Raw genomic sequence first — 21,949 nt, forward strand, 5'->3', positions numbered from 1 at the left:
ACCGGAATGGAACCTGGGGCCCTTCAGTCCATAGGCCGACGCTCTAGCCACTGAGCCAAACCAGAGAGGGCCATTCATTCATTTTTAAAGCACTTAGTTTGGAATTATGTGAAGACATGCCAGTTCATCACCGTGCCCCAAGGCCTTGGGCATAAAGGATTCTTTAGCAGACAGTCCTGTCTTGTTGTCCTTTGATGGGCTTCATGCCTGTGGCAGCCACTGAATCTTCAGCACGTTGGTGTATGGCTCAGGGTGTTACTTTGTGATTGACAGGAAGGGAGGAAGGGACGAGTCCCTGTTTAGGGAGGCCTTGTCAAATGCGTATGTAATCAAAGGAATGTTTGTGTGTTTTTCCTCTCTCTTTTCCAAGGATGATATCGAAAATGCCAAGTATATCTCTCGGTTGTTTGCTACACGGCACAAGTTTTACAAACAAAACAAAATCTGCACTGAGTAAGTAAACGTTCCGTCTGCCCTCTGGATGGATGGTTTGGCCCGATTAAATGCATGTGCTTTGGGGATGTTGTAGATGGCTTTTCCCATTCCCTCCCTTCCCCTCATTCCTTGTAGAAGCTAAAGGAACACGTTCACGCCAGGCGGGCCCGAGAGCGCTCTAATGATGAGGACTGTGTGGTGTAGTTAGTGCCTGTGCCCAGAGAGCAAATAATTCACAAATTGACTGTGAGTGTTGGACTGCCTGGATGGCTCGGCCCACTGTTGCCATTAGTGCCTTTCCAAGCTCTGCGATGAGTTTGGAGGAGCTGAGCTCTTCCCAATTTGCCAGGGCGCCCCTTCGTGTCAGACACGGAGGAGGTTCAGAAGCGTGTGACACAGTGACGAGCCCGCTTGAAAGAGAAGACGCGCCTGTCATCCTCGGCCCCGCTTCGCTGACACAGTTGGGCAACCCCGCGTGAGCCTGTGGGTCATGGCATCTCCCTGTAAATGAGGGGCCAGGGTAATTAGAGGAGGACTTGGAGGACACTAATGGATGTCACCCATCCGCGTGTGTGTTTTACATTTAATTTGGAAATAAAGATGATAAAGGGAGTCTGATGAGGGAACTTAAATGTGACCTGACCTTGGAGACCGCGTGCTGGGGCTCACGCTCGTGTTGCCTTTCCCTTGATTGCCTTCAAAAGGTTGCTCCTCGGCAGAGTACGTCCGCGGTTGGGGCGCCCAACGTGTTTAATTTCGTTTCAAAGAACGTCAGGGATGTAAATGCAGGAGAGGGACTGTCTTTCCACTGCCCCAGTGGACACATCCCAGGGCGTGCGAGTGTGGTCCTGACACGGCGGCTGCATCACTGGGGCCTGCAGACTCTTTTCCCTGCACCATGCACGCTCTCTCACAGCAGTTGCTGCCATTGACCACTGTCAGGGTCTGGAAGTGTAGTGATAGTATCAGATCTGCCAGCCAAGTTTGCAAATGTAAATCAGAGGAGCATTGACCAAAGAGCTGCAAAGGACGCAGCCAGAGCTACCTCCCAGCCCACATTTGCACACTCGCTCTTCTCTGGGGCAGGGATCCCCGCTAGCTCTTTTTTTTTGCATGTCTTCTTTGCTGTGGCCATTCATTTGCGGGGGTTGTCCTTGACATTAACAGGAGTCCTATAGTCAGCTTCTGTGGGGTGAATTACAAAATATGATGAGAAGTGAATTGTCCTGTAATAAAATTCTGGTTTGACCATTTCTCAGCAAGCAGATTTACTATAAAATTTACTGATTATTTGTATTTCTTCTGTGATCTTCTCTTAGGATATCAACAAACATCACACATTAGACTAAAAGCTAAAGAAATTGTATTTTCCCCTTCTACTTTGGTTAATAACCATTCCTTTCTTCTTCCTAACCAGTTATGGGAGGTTCCTCACTTCATATCTGATAAAAACTGGGCCTCTCTTAAAAGTACACACACACCCCCACATACACAGTACATTCCGAGTACAGCTGCAGAGTCTCAACCCGGGACATCCCTCTGTAGTTTTATGAAACTAGTATCATCTTAACAGCATCCTTCTCCACTCTCTGACTTCTAAAAGACCGCCATTGATATTGTTTCCTCTCTCACTGCTTGTCACCTCCGATACAGCCTGGAGAGTGGCTCCCATATTTCTTGACTTGGGTATGAAAAATGCAGAGGAGAGAGAGAGAGAGAAGGTTCTAATAATAATGTATTTGGCCAGTTCAATAAAGTCCAATATTACTATATTGTTTCCATCAATATCAGACTAAGGAGAGTGCTTTAAATTGAAGAATTTTAGCTTGATGGCCAACTCTACGTGTCCTGTTTTTTTTTTTGTTGTTGTTGTTTTTTTGCTTTTAAAGAATTGCATTTTTCACTGAGGACAATGGAAATTGTAATTCTGGAATTTGGGACTTGTTTCTCAAAGGCACCTTTTATATTCCAGTTCTGAAGAGTTTGATGATATTCTTAGTCCCCACTCATTTTTACTCTACATTTTTAAAAAATCATGTTGAGTCTCAGTCTGGAAAAGATCTGATTAGATGAATATTTGCAATCCGTCTGATCTTAATGAAAAATACCTTGATACCTCAAAAATATTTATTTTGGATTTTTATTTTTTCATTTTACTGACAGCATTTAAAAATATTTTTGTTCTTTTTCATTATGAAAGAGTTTACACATCTACAAAGGGACAAAAAATACAATTTTTAAAAATCCATGTAATAATGGCAAAATGTCCGCTCTTCGTATTTCCCTCATAATTATTCCGTAGAAATAAGCCTTGCTCTTCTAACAGTGCTTTGTAAAACTTTTTGTAAAAGTACATTATGTTCCAAACATTTTGAAAATACGGAAAAGAATAAAAAAGGGAATCGTAATTGTTCTTACTGTTAACCACCCAGAAATAATATTTATGTTTTGCTGCGAATCTTACCATCCTGTTTCCTTTCCCCTTTTCTCCCTCTCTTGTCTGTCTTGTATCTAGGAAATAATAACCATTCTTACTTTTCACCTTTTTATGTAGACAATCAAATTCTCCACCCCCCATCAGACGCCAGCCCACCTGGAGCCGATCCTCTCTGGTACGTATAAAATATTCAGCAATCAAAAGTAGCCTGTGTGCTGGGGATGGAGTGTCCTTTTGTTGCTAATTTGAAAGGAGAGGTGATTGGTGCATTATGACCAGGTGAGATCAGGTGAGAATGCAGAAGGGAGTAAGTCTTCCAAGTAGGTGTGACGCATATCCGTTTTGCCCCATTGTGCCCATCATGTCCGTCACTTCTCTAAGCGTGGCTCAAGGTTCAGCCCGTGAGTAAGTCTTATTCTGGGGGATGAGACCATGTTCCTTCAGCATGTAACCTGCTGTTTCAATCCACTTGTTCTCATCTGCTGTTTTATCACCGATTTTGCTTGTTACATGTAGGCATGTCTTTAGATATCAGCTCCATAATTTCTTCTGTATTCACTGCCATAGATAGAGCTTAATAAACTGATCAGAAAATACTTTTCAGTTTTTTTACTAATTTTTTTTAAAGAGAGAGGGGGAAAGAAGAGACAGAGACAGAGAGACAGAGGGAGAGAGAGAAACATTGATGTGAAAGAGCTAATATGCTAATTAGACTGAACAGCCAAACGACCATTCATTTGGATGACTGTCCAGAAGACCTTCCAGAGGAAGCCGGGGCTGCGAGGGGGTGCAAGTGCTGAGCCCCTTGCACGAATTCCGTGCGTTGGGCCTCTAGAATAAAAATAAAATGGATCATGTTTGTGGTAGGGCGAGGGAAGGGCTTGATTTGATTGAGAGGAAGCTAAGACCTACTGAGATTAAATGACTTGCTCTGAATCACATGAGCAAAATATGATTTTATTTCCTTTGCTGGCTCACCAAATATTAAATTCATCTAGCATTTTTTTTTTTTTGGTTTTTTAAAATTTTACCATCCTCTGCAGATGGAAGTTATTCAGACTGAGTCTGAATGGCCATTTTTAAGAGTCTTAGGAAAAGATTCTTCACTGGAGGGGTAGATGGTAGATGGTTGGATTCTCTACATTTGGTTCTGCAATGGGAAGGCCAATATGTGGTCCCAAGAACTACATGCTCATTGTTGTGGATCACAGTTCTGATTTTTACATCAGTTTGCAATTGGGCCCAGCCCAGTACTACCCTGTCCCTCTTTGAGGTTGCTGTGGCGCTGTGAACTGGGTCATAGGTGCAGCTGTGATGATGTGTAGGAGTTCACGGCTCTAGGAGGGAGCCAATTTTGAACAGAATGAAACAGGGTGCACTCCTATTCTCATTACTTCTTACGTGGACCATAATAATACATGTGTTCTGTGTTATTCCTTAAAGAAAGGCATCATCTGCTTTTCACAGTGTTCCCCCTGATAGGACGGTCCAACCACTGTGCGTACACCTGAAACTAATACAAAATGATATTGAATGTAAACTGTAATTGAGAAATAAGATTAAAAAGCAACAACAATGACTGTCATTTGTAGATCAGTATTGGTCTCATGTACTTAGAGAAAAAAAGCAATTTGTTTCTTGGAGAGAGTGGGTTTCTTTGGTCACACTAAAACTTCTCTGGATAACCCAGCATGTCCTAGCCATTGTTAATGTATTTTACTCACATATAAACTTTTGTCCTATTAAAAAGAGGCATTGAGAGCTTTGCACGTGTATTAGAAAATAGATTATAAATAGATACGTTCATGTTGATTATAGCCTCTTTGTCTTTCTCACCTTGAACCAGCCATCTTGTTTCTTCAGTCCTGACTTAGGGATGAGGAGGGGGTAGGGAGGAGAAGAGGGGTGGGCCAGGGGTAGACGGCAGAGCAGCCCCAGCCTGCTCCCCTGCAGACGCCGGGGACTGTTGCGTGCTCGGCTGGCTCTCCGTGGCAGCGGAGGGCCCTTTGTGAGAGGCCCACCCACCTGTGCTGTTCTCTGTTTCAGCCCCGGCAGCAGCCGTACATCTTGCCTCCCATGCACGTCCAGTGTGGAGAACACTACTCGGAAACACACACTTCGCAAGGTAACGCTGGCTTGCCATTTTCCCTTCTTCGGGTGAACGGTTGAGGACAGGGAAGCAGCAAAGAAGACTTTTTAAAAAGAGGATAGTGATGCTTTCCATTTTAATATTGTCATTGTCTGAATGGCAGCAAGCAGCAGCTTCGATTTGTGAAAAGCATAGAATAGCGTTTACCCCTGAGAGAGGAATTGCCCCAGAATTAGCTGGAGAAGGCAGCGAGCAGGGTTCTCTTCTCCGTAGAGAAGAGGGAGTGGCAGCAAAGCCCACGGGGGTACCCCTGACCCTCACTGCCAGTATCACAAAGCCCGTCACCGTCGGTCAGGTTTTCATGTGGACAGAGAATACAGGCATCCAGAACAATTGAAAGAAATATACAAATAATCTCAGTCTTTGACATGAGCTGTTGCTTCCCGTCTGTCCTGCCAGCCCCTCTCTCCCAGCACTTATAAAGGAAATCTGTTATATTCCTCTCTTTTAACTCATGCAAAATATGTGGGGGGAAAAACCATTCCAATAATTATTGTAATAATAATAATTAACATTTATAGAGGAAGTCCTCTCCTTCGGCACTGTTCTCAGTACCTTCAATAATCCTCAAAATAAACCTAGGAGATGAGATAGGGATTACTATTATTTCCAATTTACAAATATAGGATTGGGATGCAGGAGGGTATTGGAGGGGCTTGGATACGAAAATCAGTGTCTTGACCCTCAAGCCGGTGCTCTGGATCGTGACACCACCTGCATCTCAAGGAAGGGATGGCATTAGATGTTGAATATTGACAGTGTGAAATGGAAAATGCCTTTCTACATTATCCTATGCTGGCTATTTTTAATGTCTCTGCACTTTGTGTGCGCATGAACTAAGATAATTAAGAGACATTCTAATGTAATAAAACATTACTGTGTATAAGCAGACTAGCACAGTATCCCTGCTTCCCTGGACAGGCACCAGACCCCACCTACCAGTAGAGGCAGAGAAATGCAGCCTCTGTCTCTCTGGTCGCCTGGTTTATCTTGACTGTTTCATCCCACCTGGTCTGTGACCACACCCCTTCTCCTCAGCGGCTGAGCATTTACAGCCACCTTTTCTGCCTTTGTTTCTCTACTTGGCTCATGCTTACATCTGTGGGGTGAATCATGCATGTAGTTTGCTCACAGAAAAGTGGCCAGAAGTTGCCTCCCTAGGGTGTGTGTGTGTGTGTGTGTGTAAGGAACATTGGATGCCTGAAATGATTCTTACTTTCTATGTTCTAGCTCGTTAGGTACCTCCTTAAGCGATGATTAAGTTTTATGTGGCCTGGGCTCGGTGATGAGATCTAGGGGAGAGTGTTCGGCAGTAACTGGGAGAACTCTTGGTTCCAATTTTACCCTCAATTGATTGTTGGTCAGGTGTTGGCCTTGCCTGCTGACCTCTGGGCTACATTATCTGTCTTGTGTCTTTATGTTGGCATAGCAGTCCCTCTGGTTAGTAAAGGGACCTTTCTCATTGTAGATCAGTTCCACGTACACAGTAACTTCAGATCTATTGCCCTGTTAACTGGTTAACTGCCACGGTATTTTGAATTTAATGGAAAAAGATCCGCTGCTTATGTCTATACACTTATGGTATACGAACTGGTTCAAGTTCTTGGCTTCTTGGCTCAGATAGCCTTCCTGAAGCGGACCCCTGAACAAGAGAACAGGTCAACCCAAACGGAGGCCACACTTCCTGCCTGATTTCAACGCTCATGGCAAAATCGAGAACTTACCAAGGGACCATCTATTCAAACGTTCATTGCTTTCTTTGTTTAGATTCGCTTTTCCTTCTCAGGATGCTTTAGAGTGTCCCTTCTGTATATTGGCATCTCATCCAAGCAATGTCCAGGTTTGATGGAATGTGGGTGGAGCTGATGGGTGTGCACTTGCTAGGACTTCTTTAGGTCAGATGTCACATAACCTAAGCTGTGACTTAGGTGAGGATAGACTTGACCAAAGCAGGATGGCGTGGTGGTTCACGGGCCTTTGTTTGACCTTTGCAGACAGCATTTTCCATGGGAACGAAGATGCCTTCTACTGCAACTCCCACAACAGCCTGGACTTAAATTACTTAAACGGCACCATCACCAATGGCAGCGTGTGCAGCGTCCACAGCATCAACTCCCTGAACTGCTCCCAGAGCTTCATCCAGGCGTCGCCCGTCTCTTCCAACCTCAGCATCCCCGGGAGTGACATCATGCGGGCCGACTACATCCCTAGCCACCGGCACAGCGCCATCATCGTGCCGTCGTACCGGCCGACCCCCGATTACGACACGGTCATGCGCCAGATGAAGAGGGGGGTCGTGCACACGGACAGCCAGAGCCAGTCCCTGCGGAACCTCAACATCCTCAACACGCATGCCTACAACCAGCCGGAGGACCTGGTGTACAGCCAGCCCGAGATGCGGGAGAGGCACCCCTACACTGTCCCTTATGGGCCACAGGGGGGCTACGGCAGCAAACTTGTGGGTCCGTCCGACCAGATAAACCCAAAGAATAACTCGGTGCCCAGCAAGCCGGGGGCCAGCGCCATCTCCCACACGGTGAGCACCCCGGAGCTGGCCAACATGCAGCTGCAGGGCACACAGAGCTACAACACGGCCCATATGCTCAAAAACCATCTCTTCAGGCCGCCGCCCCCCTACCCGCGGCCCCGCCCCGCCACCAGCACCCCGGACCTGGCCAGCCACCGCCACAAGTACGTCAGCGGCAGCAGCCCCGACCTGGTGACCCGCAAAGTGCAGCTGTCGGTGAAGACCTTCCAGGAGGACAGCGCCCCCGTGGTGCACCAGTCCCTGCAGGAGGTGAGCGAGCCGCTCACGGCCACCAAGCACCACGGCACGGTGAACAAGCGCCACAGCCTGGAGGTGATGAGCAGCATGGTGCGGGGCATGGAGGCCATGACGCTCAAGTCCCTCAACATCCCCATGGCTCGCCGCAACACGCTCCGGGAGCAGGGGCCCCCCAAGGAGGTGCCCGGGGGCCACGAGGTCCCCCAGCTGCCCCAGTATCACCACAAGAAGACCTTCTCGGACGCCACGATGTTGATCCACAGCAGTGAGAGCGAGGAGGAGGAGGAGCCCGCGGCACCTGCGCCCCGGATCCCCGGGCTGCGCCAGAACATGGAGTACAGCGCCCAGCTGCAGGCGGCCTTAGCGCGGATCCCCAAGAAGCCCCCGCCCGAGTACCCCGGCCCCAGGAAGAGTGTCAGCAACGGGGCGCTGAGGCAAGACCAGGTCAGCGTCCCCCCGGCCATCGCCAGAGCCCGGGTGCTGAGACACGGGCCGGCCAAGGCCATCAGCGTCTCCCGAGCCGACCAGCTGGCCGTCAACGGGTCCTCCCTCGGGCCGTCCATCTCGGAGCCCGACCTGACGAGCGTGAAGGAGCGGGTCAAGAAGGAGCCCGTGAAGGAGAGGCCGGTGTCCGAAATGTTTTCCCTGGAGGACAGCATTATAGAAAGAGAGATGATGATCCGGGTAAGTGTCCTCCCCTCCCGGGCCATTTGGGGGGACAGTTCACACGCTGGTCTCCCCCGCAGCCTCCTCTGCTCCTTGTCCCTGAGAAAGTTCACAGCGGGAGCACCTGTCGCAGACACTGAAGAAGGTGGGAGGGCGTGTTCAGGGGCAGGTTAGGGATGTCAAGGGTCACTTGGCATTTAAACAGGTGGCATTTTTCACAAAACTTCGTGCTTGCCCCTTCAAATACATCTTCCATTCTCCTGCACGGATGCCGATGGGTACGCTTGGTACAAAGTGCAGTCATGGAGTTAGAATGTTCCAGGCCGGTGGTGTTGAGGTTGAGGTTGAGGTCGTGGCCAGTATTTTGCTGTTTATTCAGGATCTGACTTACTGTGTGAGCTGCCAGGAGCTCACCTTCCTGCACCTGTTGGTGTTTTGTTTGTGTGTTATTTTTTCCCAGGGGAAAGCTTCCCCCCCCAGTTAGATATTAAAAGAACAACATCTCCTGAGAGTTTTTTGTATCTATGAATCTATATGTCAGGATGGCTCGCCAATATTGACCGGCCTGCGTGCAGCGTGTCAGCTTGAGTTTCAGATTGTTTTTCAATGGACGGTTAACACAGAGCCAAGAAAGTTACAGTAAACTTGGAAGTTTACTGTTGAGCTGCAATTCCCCATTAACCTTAGTCTATTAAGAATTCAGATACATGTATGTGAATGCACATGTGCACACACACACACACACACAGTGGGAATTAACCTGCAAAGAACCGTCAGGGGCCAATGTTTAAGGAAGCCAAGTTCCTGGGTTCAGAATCTAATCCGCAACAACTTCATGACTTCGTTCAAACCTTCGAGCATCTTCAGCCTCACAGATGGCCATCGTGGCATGGTCCAGGTGTCACTGTTCCCACGGTGGGCAAACCCAGAGGGAGGTTGTGAAGGATGTGCTTGGGCCTCTGGCAGTACAACCCATGGGCTGGGAGAGGAAATGGAGTGTGGCTGCCTCAGGGGAGAGCTTTCCCAGCTGGGAAAAGTGATTTATTGGCAGAAAAGCGTTTTCGGCACTTCTTGGCCCCAGGCCCCTTTAACACAGCTCAGCCTGTCAGTCTGCACTTTGCTCACTTGATACTTACTGATGCCTCCACGGTCCCGTTGCCTTATTTTGGTCAGATCCCTCCACTTCCCTTGTTACCCGTGTTAAATAAAGGCCTGCAGCCAACCCCATGGCGCTGGTTCCCTACCGGGAGCTTCAGGCGTGACACCAAGGAGCAGGGGTTTCCGATGTGTGTCCCACGTGCTGTCCCATCCCGTCTAGGGGGATCATCGTGACCCCATCCCTACTTCATTGTCCCCGTCGAACTTTTCCCCAAATCCTGTCTACTCAGGAGCTCAAGGACTCCTCCCGGGCTGGTGTCCCGGCCTCAGAGCAGGTTTAGGAGGTTCTTTAGCAAACCAGTGTGCCAGGCACGATGGCAACAGTGCCAGGTGGTTCTGCACCTGGCTTTTGACGAAGAAACAACCCCAACCTCCTCCCCACATCTCGGATGCTTCTCTGCCCTCCGCACCGATGGGCAGCTTTGGCTGGGCTTCTCAGGAATAGATGATAAGAGGAGGCTGCCTGGGCTTCTCCAGGGTAAGAGCAATGAGAAAGTTACACCCGATGGGAACCGAGGGGACAGGCATGGTGAGAATTTGCCCTGCAGCCAACTCTCCATAACTCAGGAGCTGCTGGTGTGTTGAATGGTTACTCAGGCCTGCTGTCTCTATCGTTCCTCTTCCTGGCCCCTACTGCTGAATTCATGGGTCCTCTTCTCACACTGTCTCAGTTAATCCTCCTCTGAGAAGCTCCGTTTGTAGGTCTGAGGGGTCGGCCTGTCCCTGGTGCAAGTGTCGTAACTTCACAAACCAGGGCTCCATTCCTACTGCAGGGGGCACTGAGGGGATGAGTGTGATTCCATCCCCTGCACCCATGGTTCTATCAAGACACTGCTCTCTGGGGAATAAATTTATAAATGATAGACTAAGAAAAAAATACCTAAAAGGTTTGAAAAGAAACCAGGGGTAAGATGATCCCCTCACCTGTGGTGGCCAGAAGAGTCTGCACATTGGTTCCACTTCTGTTTGCATCAAAACCTCAAACTGTAATACGCATCTATTTGTATGCTTTATTTTTTAAAAATATGTTTTTATTGATTTCAGAGAGGAAGGGAGAGCGAGAGAGAGAGAAACATCAGTGATGAGAAAATCATTGATTGACTGCCTCCTACAGGCCCCACACTGAGGATCAAGCCCACAACCCAGGCATGTGCCCTGACCAGCAATCGAACCGTGACCTCCTGGTTCATAGGTCGACACTCAACCACTGAGCCACACCGGCCGGGCTGTGCGCAGTCTTTGCTCTTATTTGTTGTGTGTTCGTTTATTCATCTGCTTTAAACTAAAAGCGCAGGAGTCCCGGAGGGCCGGGCTTCCTCAGGCACGGTGGGAATTAATGGGTAGGCTGTGTTTGAATTCGCCCTACTAATGGTGGTTGTCTGCATTCCTTGGCTGGGGAGTTACAGATTTGGGGAGATTAAAACACATTCCAGAATTCTCCCGGTATTGTAAACAATGAGAACATGCCTTTTCTTGCCACAAGAATCTAGAGAAGCAGAAGATGGCAGGCCTGGAGGCGCAGAAGCGGCCTCTGATGTTGGCAGCGTTGAATGGCCTCTCGGTGGCACGGGTCTCGGGGCGGGAAGACGGCCGAGTTGATGGCACCCGGATTCTCATGGACGAGAGGGTAAGCCCTGGGCGTGTCAAGCATGTGATTCATTCCCTGTGCTCTTCGGATTCCTGAGCTCTCTCTTTGCCCGAACATGCCAGCACCGAGGTTTATGGGATGAATCAATTCTTCAGGTTGAGATTAGCAAGACGTAGTCTGACTGTGTTGTATTAAATGGGTCCCTACCAAGTACCTACTGTTCCTTTGTCAAGGTGGCGTGGTGATGGCTGACCGAGAGACCGGCTCCTAAAGCCCCTAATGGGCCACAGGGCCTGGGTCAAGCCACTCATTTTCTTCGGGCCTCTTTCCCTTTTTGCAAATTCGAGAAAGTTGCAAAAACGATTGCTGTCCCTCTCAGGGTCTGTGATGTTTATGAATGGTCAGCTTTTATTAGGAAGTGAGTCGTTTACCCAAGCATTTATAGAATTCTCTGTAACGCCATCCCCTCCACCCATGGTCAGAATAAGGTGCATGTTAGTGTTTCCGAGGTGGGGAAAGTGTTCCTTTAGCGCCTGAAATTGCAATCAGAGCTTAAAGAAACAGGCTTCGAGTGCTCATAACATCAGGGTTTTAGATTCCTGTTGGTATATATGAAGTATTAGAATGTTTTTAAAGCCAGGAGGGATTTCAGAGGAATCATTTAATCCAATCAGTACTTTTTATTGTAATTAGTAGTTTGGCCGTGGGAAAAATAAAGTGAGAGGGGGGTATAATCCCCAGAACTGAAAGGCTATGGACCAACATCATCTTAATATTCATCTCAGTAAAATGGGCTGTATACGTGGAGAAAAGGGGGTTTGGGTAATTAAGAGTAATAATCTCCTCACATTAAGACTTTAAACAGAGGTGTTAGTGACACAGATACCAATTTTGAACTTCACCTCTTGCCTGGCTTTGCTGATTGGTCCTGTTGAAGCTGTGAATGAGAAGGAAATTGCTGGTTGGATAAGAGAAACTAGCACTGTGGTTACTAACGAGACCAAATCATCAAGCATTCGTTGGGCATCTTGACACTGCTTAACTAGCAGCCTCACTGTCAATATTTAAAGAAACCTGGTGGTTTTGTTGGGATTTTGGGGTGCGATCGGTCAGTGAGCTGAAGGTTCATTTCTGTTGCAGTTCAGGACCCTGAAGAAGAAGCTGGAAGAGGGCATGGTGTTCACAGAATACGAGCAAATCCCAAAGAAAAAGGCCAATGGCATTTTCAGCACAGCGGCTCTGCCAGAAAATGCCGAGCGCAGCCGGATCCGCGAGGTTGTCCCCTACGAGGAGAATCGCGTGGAGCTGATACCGACCAAAGAAAACAACACAGGTTACATTAACGCCTCCCATATCAAGGTGAGCCGGGGAGCGTGCTGGGAAGGTTTGTGGAAGATGCCGGGGGTTGAAGGTAAAAATGCAGGGAGAGAAAAATGTAGGATGGCTGCCACTGTGCATCTTGGCTTGTCCCCAGACCCCGAGGGAATGTGTTTGAACTTCTGGGCTTTTCTGACTCAACGGGAAGGGCATGCCCAGCACTGCAGACAGAAGGAAGCTGGCAGCCTTGGCAGAAGCTCGGGTCAGCTATTTCTGAAGCTCGCTCTTTACAGAGGATTTAACTTTTTCTCCTCTCTGTGGGTTGTAACTCTCCCCCAGACTCCCAGGAGAACCCGAGGACTGTCCTTTTCCATTTGTAATGAGCGGACAATGGAGACTTAGGAAGTCACAGGCATTACCTTACTGTCGCTGAAGCTTTTGTGATGCTCAGGAGTCACAAAACACGCCATTCTCCCTGGCAATACGACAGGTGATGCGTTTGACACCTGACTTTGTCCCCAAGTTGCATGCTGTTTAGAAGAGTGGGGGAGTGTAATCATAAACCATGGAGGTGTGCTTGCCAGTGACTTGCAAGATTTGCCTCCTTATCCAGTGCGTTAGGGTCATTCAATTTCTGTTAATATTTCAGAAACTTAAACCTTTTTATCTCAGTATTTCATAGACTTGAAAATTCGTCAGCTTAGTTTGGCCCCGGTTAGAATTCAGAGATAAGGATGCTCGAGTTAGATGTTTCCTAATTCGCTTACCTTCCTCAGTGTCCCTGATAACAGAACATACGTGTGTAGATCGTCACCATTTGCTCTGCCGTCTGAAATAGAAGAATTTATGCCCATACCGCTGTTAAAGCAATTGTTACAGGACGTTTTTAAACAGGATAAGGCTCACATTATGAGTCCGGTATGATCTGTAACCTTAGAAACCTGTTTCTGGCTTCGTCCAGGGTTATTTCCCTTCCTCATTGGGCTTTTCAACTGTAGCCAGATCCTTGGTAGGTTCCTTTGAGCCTCCAAAACACAGCCAGATGTCTGGCTCCTGTATCGGTTCTAACAGTTTTGAATCAAAATATGAAAAGTGAACCAGGGTGTGGGGTGTCGTGTTTTTGCACACAGGGCATAGATAACCACGTGTATTTTTTTTAATGTGTCAGGAAGTACTGTCAAAGGAAATATGACAGAGCATCATCCTGGATCAGGTTGCATATTTTACTCTCATTTTTGAGAACGAGAAGGAAAACAATAAAAAAAACAAAACATGAGCCCCAGGAAACGAGTCTTAAGTAAACTGACGATGGTGTGTGTCATGGGCTTCGTCAGGCTTGACAAACGGAGGCCAAAATAATGTGGTCAAACAAGGATGCGGCTCCCACAGCTGCTTCGTGATAGCAAGCCTGTGGAACGCTTCTGTGGCGATGTTATGCTGTCTTCTTCTGTGGCCCGGTCTCCCCTCCCGTTTTCCATCTGCCGCCTGGAAAAAGCTGTCCGTGTGCCTCAGCCGTGCCCACGGGGTGCCCTGAGCAGAGGCATTCCCTTCCCCAATGTTCTCCGGGGCCCACGTTTCATCTGGCCGATCTGGGTCAGACATGGGTGCGTTTCATAGACCCGCAGAGCTTGCAAGGACTTGCCGGTGCAGTCGGAATGGAGCGGTGTACCTTGCCAGCGTTTGCTCCCCGGGTTCCGAGCCGCCGTTAACACAGAGCAGATTGATTTGCTCCAGAGGTGGAATCACATCTGTGAAATCTACCTCCGTAGCCTTGCTGGTTGTGTTTTTAATGCCGTTTTTAATACCCTCCTGTCAATACTTGGAATTTGCTGAAGGCCCCAGGCAGCAGCAGCCGCCTCTGCGAGTATTTACGGTTCCTATATGTTGGATGCCAGGGAGGCTAATGTTTAAAATCACAGCTCCACAGACAACCCAGCGCCTCGCCAGCCGGCAGCTATGTGGATGCTATCTCCCCCCGGAACTTGGAAAATGGATCTGGCTTGCCAGTGTTGACCTAAACATGCCTTGTGTAATGAGACAATTCACTGACACTGTTTTTTGTTTGAATCAAGTTAGCATATAGTTTCATAAAACAAATGAGGGGGGGGAAGTTTCAAACAATGATCACTTCATTGCTCCTAGAACTATGTAGAGATCTGCACTGGTGGAGTGTGAGGGGCCTGGCTTTGCAATGCCAAGGCACAGGGATGGAAGGGGACATGAAAGAGTCCTCGCAAAGGCCGCCATCTCCCCCGGATGGCACTGCCTTCAGCACTCAGCTCACAGCTTACTTACGGTGTCTGCCGCTGAAACTACCAGCTGCAGAATTCTCCTCCCAAGGCCACCCTGAGCTGTCCGGGGTCACGATTTGATTTTCTAAAACCATCTCACAGCTCCGAAGTTTGGCTGGACGCTGTGAATGGTAGAACATCATGTGTGGTTGACTTAAGTGCCTTCATGACGCCTCCACCGTGTGTGGCACAGGGAGTGGCGGGTACAGCCGAGGTTCATGACACTCTTCGCATCAGGTCAGCAGCAGCAGAAAGACATTCCTCCTGGGGGGTCTTAGTCCACGGTGGACGTCGTCATTGTTTGAAAGGACGCCGCGGAGCACTGTTTCTCAAACTGGGGGTCACAGTATAGCAGTGGGTGTAGAGTCCATTTAGAGTCAGGACCTGTTTGGGTGGTGGTGGTGTTTTTTTGTTGTTGTTTGTAAATAGACTAGAATAGAGAAAAGAATGGAAATGATCCAAGTGCATTGCACACAAGCATCACTCTCGTTTCTGTAATAAATTCTGTTAGGCTACACACACACACACGGGCTTATTCACCTAACGTGTGTGTGTATGTGTGTGTGGATATGTTTATGTGTATGTGTGCTTTTAAAAAATGCACTGGTTTGTGCATAATCCCTGGGGGTTGCAGTAAGAAAAAAAGATTAGTAGCATTTTCATGTGAGATGTCTCCATCGCCCCCTGTGGCCACAGGGGTTCTGATGTTGGCACAGAGTCATGTGCCCCCTGTGGTCAGCAGGTAACTTGGTCCTGGATTGGGGGCTGCCTCACTGATGCTTTCTTTGGTTTGCAGGTGGTGGTTGGTGGGGCCGAATGGCACTACATCGCCACGCAGGGGCCCCTGCCGCACACGTGCCATGACTTCTGGCAGATGGTGTGGGAGCAGGGAGCCAACGTGATCGCCATGGTCACCGCGGAGGAGGTAAGGGAGTGGCCGGCAGCCCCCTGTTCCAGGGGGAGGGGTGGCCAGAAAATGGGCTTCGTGTCGGGGACTTGGCTGCTCCGTGCTGCTTCCTGCGGCACCATTTCTCTGCAAATCCTCTTCCTTTGGCATTGCACGTGTCTCCTCTTCTCAATTCCACGTAGATGGGTTTCATTTCCCAAAGATAATCTGTTGGCTCCCATTTTCATCAAATTTTCACTCTTTTCCCTGCATTGCCATGAACAAAAATTAAACCAGAAAGAACCAGCTCCTTTTTGTGTGCCAGACAACACCATCCATAGATTTTGCCCTGGGACTTGAGAACCTGGGCTGCTGTGGGTGAATCGGCACATGTTCCAACCACGGCCATGGCCAGCTGACATCCCTCATGCTTATCGCAGAAGGAGCCCGGAGCTGTGGGGCCTGTAGAGGTCTTTATTCTTTAGGGAGAGAAAAAAAATGTGTGTTCTTCCTTTGCCAAGTCACACAGTTGTTCTGTTGTAATAGAAACGTCTACACTATGAAAATGGGCACACACCACCAAGCAGTTCACCGGGGGGTGCTGTCTTTGAGGGGGAAGACGTTTTAGGTTTCTTATCTTGTCACTTGCTCAGTGTTTTATCTTAACCACTTAAGGGACTAGCTTCATGTGGTTTTGACCAATACTTATGGGGTTACCCCTTTGCTAACAATTTTTAAAGGTGGAGAACAGAGATCATTGAAAAGAGTCACATTTTATTCATGGACTGTTCTGAGCAGCTGCTTTCCAGAACGGCCCATCGGAAGATAGTGGTGGCCCTGGCTGGGTGGCTCAGTTGGAGCGTCGTCCCGTCCACCAGGTTGCGGGTTCGATTCCCAGTCAGGGCACATACCTAGGTTGAGGGTTCGATCTCTGTTTGGGGCACATGCAGGAGGCAACCAATTGGTGTTTCTCACATCTCATTTCTCTTTCGCTCTCTCTCTCTCTCTCTCTCTCTCTCTCTCTCTCTCTCTCTCTCTCTCTCTCTCTCGTCTAATAGAGTAATAGAGAGAGCCCTGGGCTGAACATCAGAAATGCAGAGTGTGACCTGGATTGACCACTAAGACGCAGTCACTCCCCTGCCTGAGGTCACTCCATCCCCTTTGGACAGCTTCCCACTGTCCTTGGAGTGTAACCCAAACTGCCTCCCATGGACCAGGAGGCCTTTCCGACCTCCTCGCTACCACCTTCCTCCTGTTTCTTTAACACCCAAGCGCGTTCTCACCTCTAGACTCTGCTCTGGCTCTTCTCTCTCTGACATTCAACTGCAGCTCAGTTTTGAATCTTTTAAATTTTCCGTTGATGTAGCTGCCATTGTACATCTTCTTATGGGTCTTAGCTAAGATTTGTAGGATCTAATCTGTGATAGACACTGCACAGTGCTACTGAGTTAGTGACTTAGAAGCTATTCACGTTTCCCCCTATCCTCAGATTTTAAGATTAAGAGGATAAGCGCTTGCTTCCCTTGACTAATTTCCAACTTTACTTTTGTGTGTGATTCAGGAGGGCGGACGCACCAAGAGCCACCGATACTGGCCCAAGCTGGGTTCCAAGCACAGCTCAGCCACCTATGGCAAGTTCAAGGTCACCACGAAGTTCCGAACAGATTCTGGTTGCTATGCAACCACCGGCTTGAAGGTCAAGCACCTTTTGTCCGGACAGGAAAGGACGGTGTGGCATTTGCAGTATACTGACTGGCCAGATCACGGCTGCCCGGAGGATGTCCAAGGATTTCTGTGTAAGTGTTCTCTTCCCGGCCGGGTTTTACCAACTGTGTCAGTGGTCTGATCTGTTGGAGGTGAAATGGAAAGAGAGGACGCTCTCTAGTAAGTGGCAAAAGTATTATAACAAGGACGTATCTGTCCCTTCTTAGGCGGAACAGAGAAGACAAATATATGTCACTTACCATATTCTCTTTACCTTTTATGCAAGTAAGCTGCTAAAACTGTGGTAAACTAATTGATTCCACCTTGATTTAGAACTTCACTCGTGAATGCATAATTATTCGGATACATGTTTGAACCTTGAAAGCATGCTACGTAAGCCCTGGTTGGTGTGGCTCAGTTGATTCGGCATCGTCCCACCTGAAGTTTATTTTGATATTCATTTAGAATGGGAGGCAGGGGGGGAAAGAGAGAGAAGACAGGTTTTTAAAAGCCTAAATGTGCCATTTCACAAATTCCAACAGAAAGATTTCTATGTATACTTATATGTTGATAAAGGTGTTTAGTTTCCCACTAACGTGATGATGGTGCTGGAGTTGGACACTGAAAGTGGAGAAGAGAAAGGTGATTGGAATCAAAGAATCTAGAGCATGATGGAGAGGGTTTGTGAGTTGCTGAGGTTTGTAGCTCAGATACTAATAAGGGAGGGCACAGACCTCTGCAGAACTCGCTTTCCTCACAATAGTATTCTTTTTGTTTCTTTCTAGTAATCCTTCCCTAATTGACTAATTAGAATTTTCTCCAAGACACAACATGGGAACAATAAAAGTAGATCACTTAAAAAAAAATAGACCAGTTTGATGATTGACTATAACAGCTCTGATAATATCAGATTGAGTCTATAAGGTGGTTAAAATGATAGCCAAATCTTTAAAATCAGAACCAACTGAGGGAAGGCCGATCTAAATTACTGAAAAAATATGGAAAATATTTTTAAACAGTGTGAGTGTATTCATTTTCATTGCTAAGGGACTCCAGAGAAGTATGTCAAGTCAGGTCCTACAATGACTTTGTAATGAGATAAGCGAATAAGGAAAACAGGAGTTCTTATTGACTGTATGTAAAACAGATGCTTCTAGATGAACTAGACCAGGTTGCATGCCCTTTTTCCTCTTCACCAATTTGAGCATCTCCCTGAGTCTCGTGTATGTAGCTCCATCAGGGTGAGTTTTTTTCTGAGTGCCCAGGCCTTCCAATGTGCTTCTCCCTGAGCCAGCCACTACAAAAATCTCAATTATTAATCGGCTTTCTCCACTTCCTGGACTGTTGGAGAAGTACATTTATACCCTTATTTTTTTACGGTCCTGAAGGACAATGTAATTTTTCACTTGTGCCCCAATGGAGTAGTGAACAGACCCCCCTCCCCCAGCCCTGCTGAGCTAGGCAGATGCTGGGAGGGATGGGGAAGGTGGCACGACTCCCCCCAAACATGTGCCCTCCAGAAATGGGGCTGGGGGTGGCTTACCTTGAGCTACTCAACCAGTTGGAATCCAAGCTGTAAAGCAGGCCCCCGATGTCTATTTTAAAACCTAAAAACAAAGTCGAGCCTCGGTTGACATTCGCTCATTCAGGGAGGGGAAGGGAGAGGGCAGATGGAGGCTCTTCCCACCAGACACTGGCGCTGCCAGGCGGGCGTTTCAAGGGGACCTCGCTGGTGCTCTGATCCCCGTCTGTTAATAGGAGGAATTGCTGTAAGTAATGTCGAGACTCATCTGCTTGGGGGACTTGGGGATTTGCAGAGGGGAAAACCGAATTTAATTTTTAAAAAAGAACTATTTAATTCAAAGAACAAATTCTCCCATGGACTAATTGACTCCCAGCTGGTCCTCTCTGGCTCCGGGACTGTACCGTGGGTACCAGCCAAATAATTAGTGTCTTGTAAGAACTGTAAATCATTGTCACTTTAAAAAAAAAAAAAGATTCCCCATCCGTTTTGCCCCCCCCGCCACCCCCCCCCCCCCGGCCCCGCTCCTGGAGACAAAGCCACGCGGAGCTCGAGTGACGGACGTGCCCTTTGTCTTGCAGCCTACTTGGAGGAGATCCAGTCGGTGCGCCGGCACACCAACAGCATGCTGGAGGGCACCCAGAGCCGGCACCCGCCCATCGTGGTCCACTGCACCGCGGGCGTGGGCCGCACCGGCGTGGTCATCCTCTCCGAGCTGATGATCTACTGCCTGGAGCACAATGAGGTGGGTCTCCCGGGGCCTCCTGAACCCTCCACCTGGGGACAGAGCTGCACCCTGGCGGGGCCTCGCCTGCACCCTTCTTTCCTGGGGCCCGATTCCCTCTGTCCTGACGAGAGCTTTCCACAGCCCTGATCCCTGCTCGGGCTCTGACATTCCCAGGCCTGGTTACCTTTCGTCTGTCACTGCCCTGTGCTGACACCCATGTCATAGAGAGAGGTCGGCCTGTGCGGTAGGGACCGACCGGTTAGAAAGTCTGATCTTCGTCGGCATGGACTTCCAGAAATCGGCAGTGTTGTGTAGACAGTCTGGCTTCATGGTGGGTACTTTCCCGCGGTGCGTGGTTTGGCCACATGTAGTTTCGATGCGTCTGGCGTGTCTGGGATGTGTGTTGGCCTCCAGCCTGTGTGAAAGTGCGTGTAGCGTACAGAGCTTTGGCATCCTTCAGAGGGGTTTTCTCTAAAGGGGGCTGTTGTTGGCTCCGGTCTAGACCGGCAGTGGCTGGAGTGACAGAGCGAAGTGGGCATCTGAGTGCCTTTGCCGAGGTCACGCCCAGCTCTTCTCCCTGAAGAAGGGGCTGTGGCCGATGTGGCGCCCACGCAGTGCATGGCATCTCCTTCCTGCTCTAACCAGGGCGTTACTCTGAGGGGCTTTGATTTCCTCAAGATGAAACAACAGCCGTGGAGGCTAAAGACGGTCTCCTGTTTGTTTATATGGGGCTTAGAATGGCTGTCAGTTTTTTGTCTTAGTGGGGTCCTCATAGCAGCCAGGTAGATGGGGCTGGGCACAGGCCAGTCCTCCTGCTTTACAGATGGGGAAACTGAGGCCCAGACACTGTTCAGCGGCTTGTGCGGAGCCACATGGCTCCGAAGCAGTGGCGCCACGGTGAGAACGAGATCTTCTACCCCTCCCCTCCCCCCCCCCCCTGTTATTTCCTTCTCCAGCTTCAGGTGTCATTAGGTTCTTGTTCGTTTTTCCAAATTACACAGCTTGGAGAATCCCAGGACACTTTCCAAGGGGTTCGGTAGTTTTTCGGGAAAGTTACAACACTCGTTCTGCGAAGGAATTTATATAATAATATACGTATTTACTCATTACCATCCGTGGCTTGAAATTCAGACTAACTACTACGCCATGAAATTTGTTATAGTGTAACTTGCAGGAAAACGGTAAATGGTTAGTGTAAACATGTTCAGAGGATTGTAAACTCCCTGCCTATAAAAGTTCATTTTGGAAGCTTCCCGTCTGTAGCATGCATGTTTTGTGCTGCTGAGGAGAAGGAGGAGGAGGAGGAGGAGGAGGAGGAGGAGGAGGAGGAGGAGGAGGAGGAGGAGGAGAGTTCGGAATAATGTGGCCTGGTGTTGGAAAACACCAAACGTTCTGTTGATGAGCAAAATGCCCCTCATGGAATCAGTTGAGACTGCGTCACAGAGGTTTCATCATCTTCTGTGAGGTTTTATCCTTTTGTCTCACATGAAGTTCTGGATTGTTTGCTTCTGTCAATAGTGGAAGTCTCTAGAAGAGTGGATAGCTTGCCACCAAGTCCCAAATCCACTCAGTACTGGGAGATGGGATAAGATGGAATGGAACCAGGGGACTATGGCTTGAGCAACCGTGGGCTCCAGGGGCAGAGGAAGGGCCTCATCATCTCCTCCCTCCCCCCAAGTCTTTTTCTCCCCCCCATATCACTTTCTTCCCCTTCTCTTCTCCATCCCCTGTGCACACCTCTGCTCCCCCGTCCTCCTTTTCAACTTGAGAAGCTATTCTGTCCATCTTGTCCGACATGAAGGATTGTTCCGTTTTGAGCTCTTCGGAGACCCATCAAAGGCCAAGCCTCAGCGAGGTGATGACACGAAGGCTCATTGATCACCAGATGTTCCTGGCCCAGTAGAACAGTACACAGCACATGTCAGCCAGTATGGCACCGAGGGAGGGACCCGGCCATTGGGGCCTCGCGTGGACTTGATGAGGGCTCGGGCGATTAAATTCTCTCTGGTGTGGCCAAACATAGCGGATTTCCTCAATGCCCAGTCGCACGCCAGAACATTCTTTGCTGGAACGTGGTCAGTCCAAAAGGGACTTCTGTTCCCATTGATATTCAAAGATAGCTGGATGACTCATTTTCACTTCCCTTCCCCAGCACAAATATAGCTGGCCTTATCTGCCCGTTTCCCATCCGTGCTATTGGTAGCTGGTGAGGGCGAAAAAAGTTCCCCACTTTGTTCTGTTTCGGGCCTGAGGAGTAAGCTCCAAGCCCTTATTTTGGGAGAAG

General features: G+C 48.6%; 1 protein-coding gene across 1 annotated transcript in view; it reads left to right on the forward strand.

The window, feature by feature from the left end:
- The window catches only part of PTPN14 (protein tyrosine phosphatase non-receptor type 14), a gene marked incomplete at its 5' end in the record, with an annotated part of 93,943 nt that overhangs the window by 59,304 nt on the left and 12,690 nt on the right, over positions 1-21,949 (forward strand). Inside the window, 9 exons of the mRNA XM_081112672.1 lie at positions 371-453; positions 2,990-3,047; positions 4,919-4,997; positions 7,016-8,490; positions 11,114-11,257; positions 12,359-12,577; positions 15,623-15,751; positions 17,274-17,508; positions 19,520-19,683. Of these exons, the coding sequence (XP_080968798.1) occupies positions 371-453; positions 2,990-3,047; positions 4,919-4,997; positions 7,016-8,490; positions 11,114-11,257; positions 12,359-12,577; positions 15,623-15,751; positions 17,274-17,508; positions 19,520-19,683 (2,586 nt within the window). The remainder of the gene's footprint in view (positions 1-370; positions 454-2,989; positions 3,048-4,918; positions 4,998-7,015; positions 8,491-11,113; positions 11,258-12,358; positions 12,578-15,622; positions 15,752-17,273; positions 17,509-19,519; positions 19,684-21,949) is intronic.

This window comes from Myotis nattereri (genome assembly GCF_964212035.1).
Source record: "Myotis nattereri genome assembly, chromosome: 18".
Taxonomy (NCBI): Eukaryota; Metazoa; Chordata; class Mammalia; order Chiroptera; family Vespertilionidae; genus Myotis; species Myotis nattereri.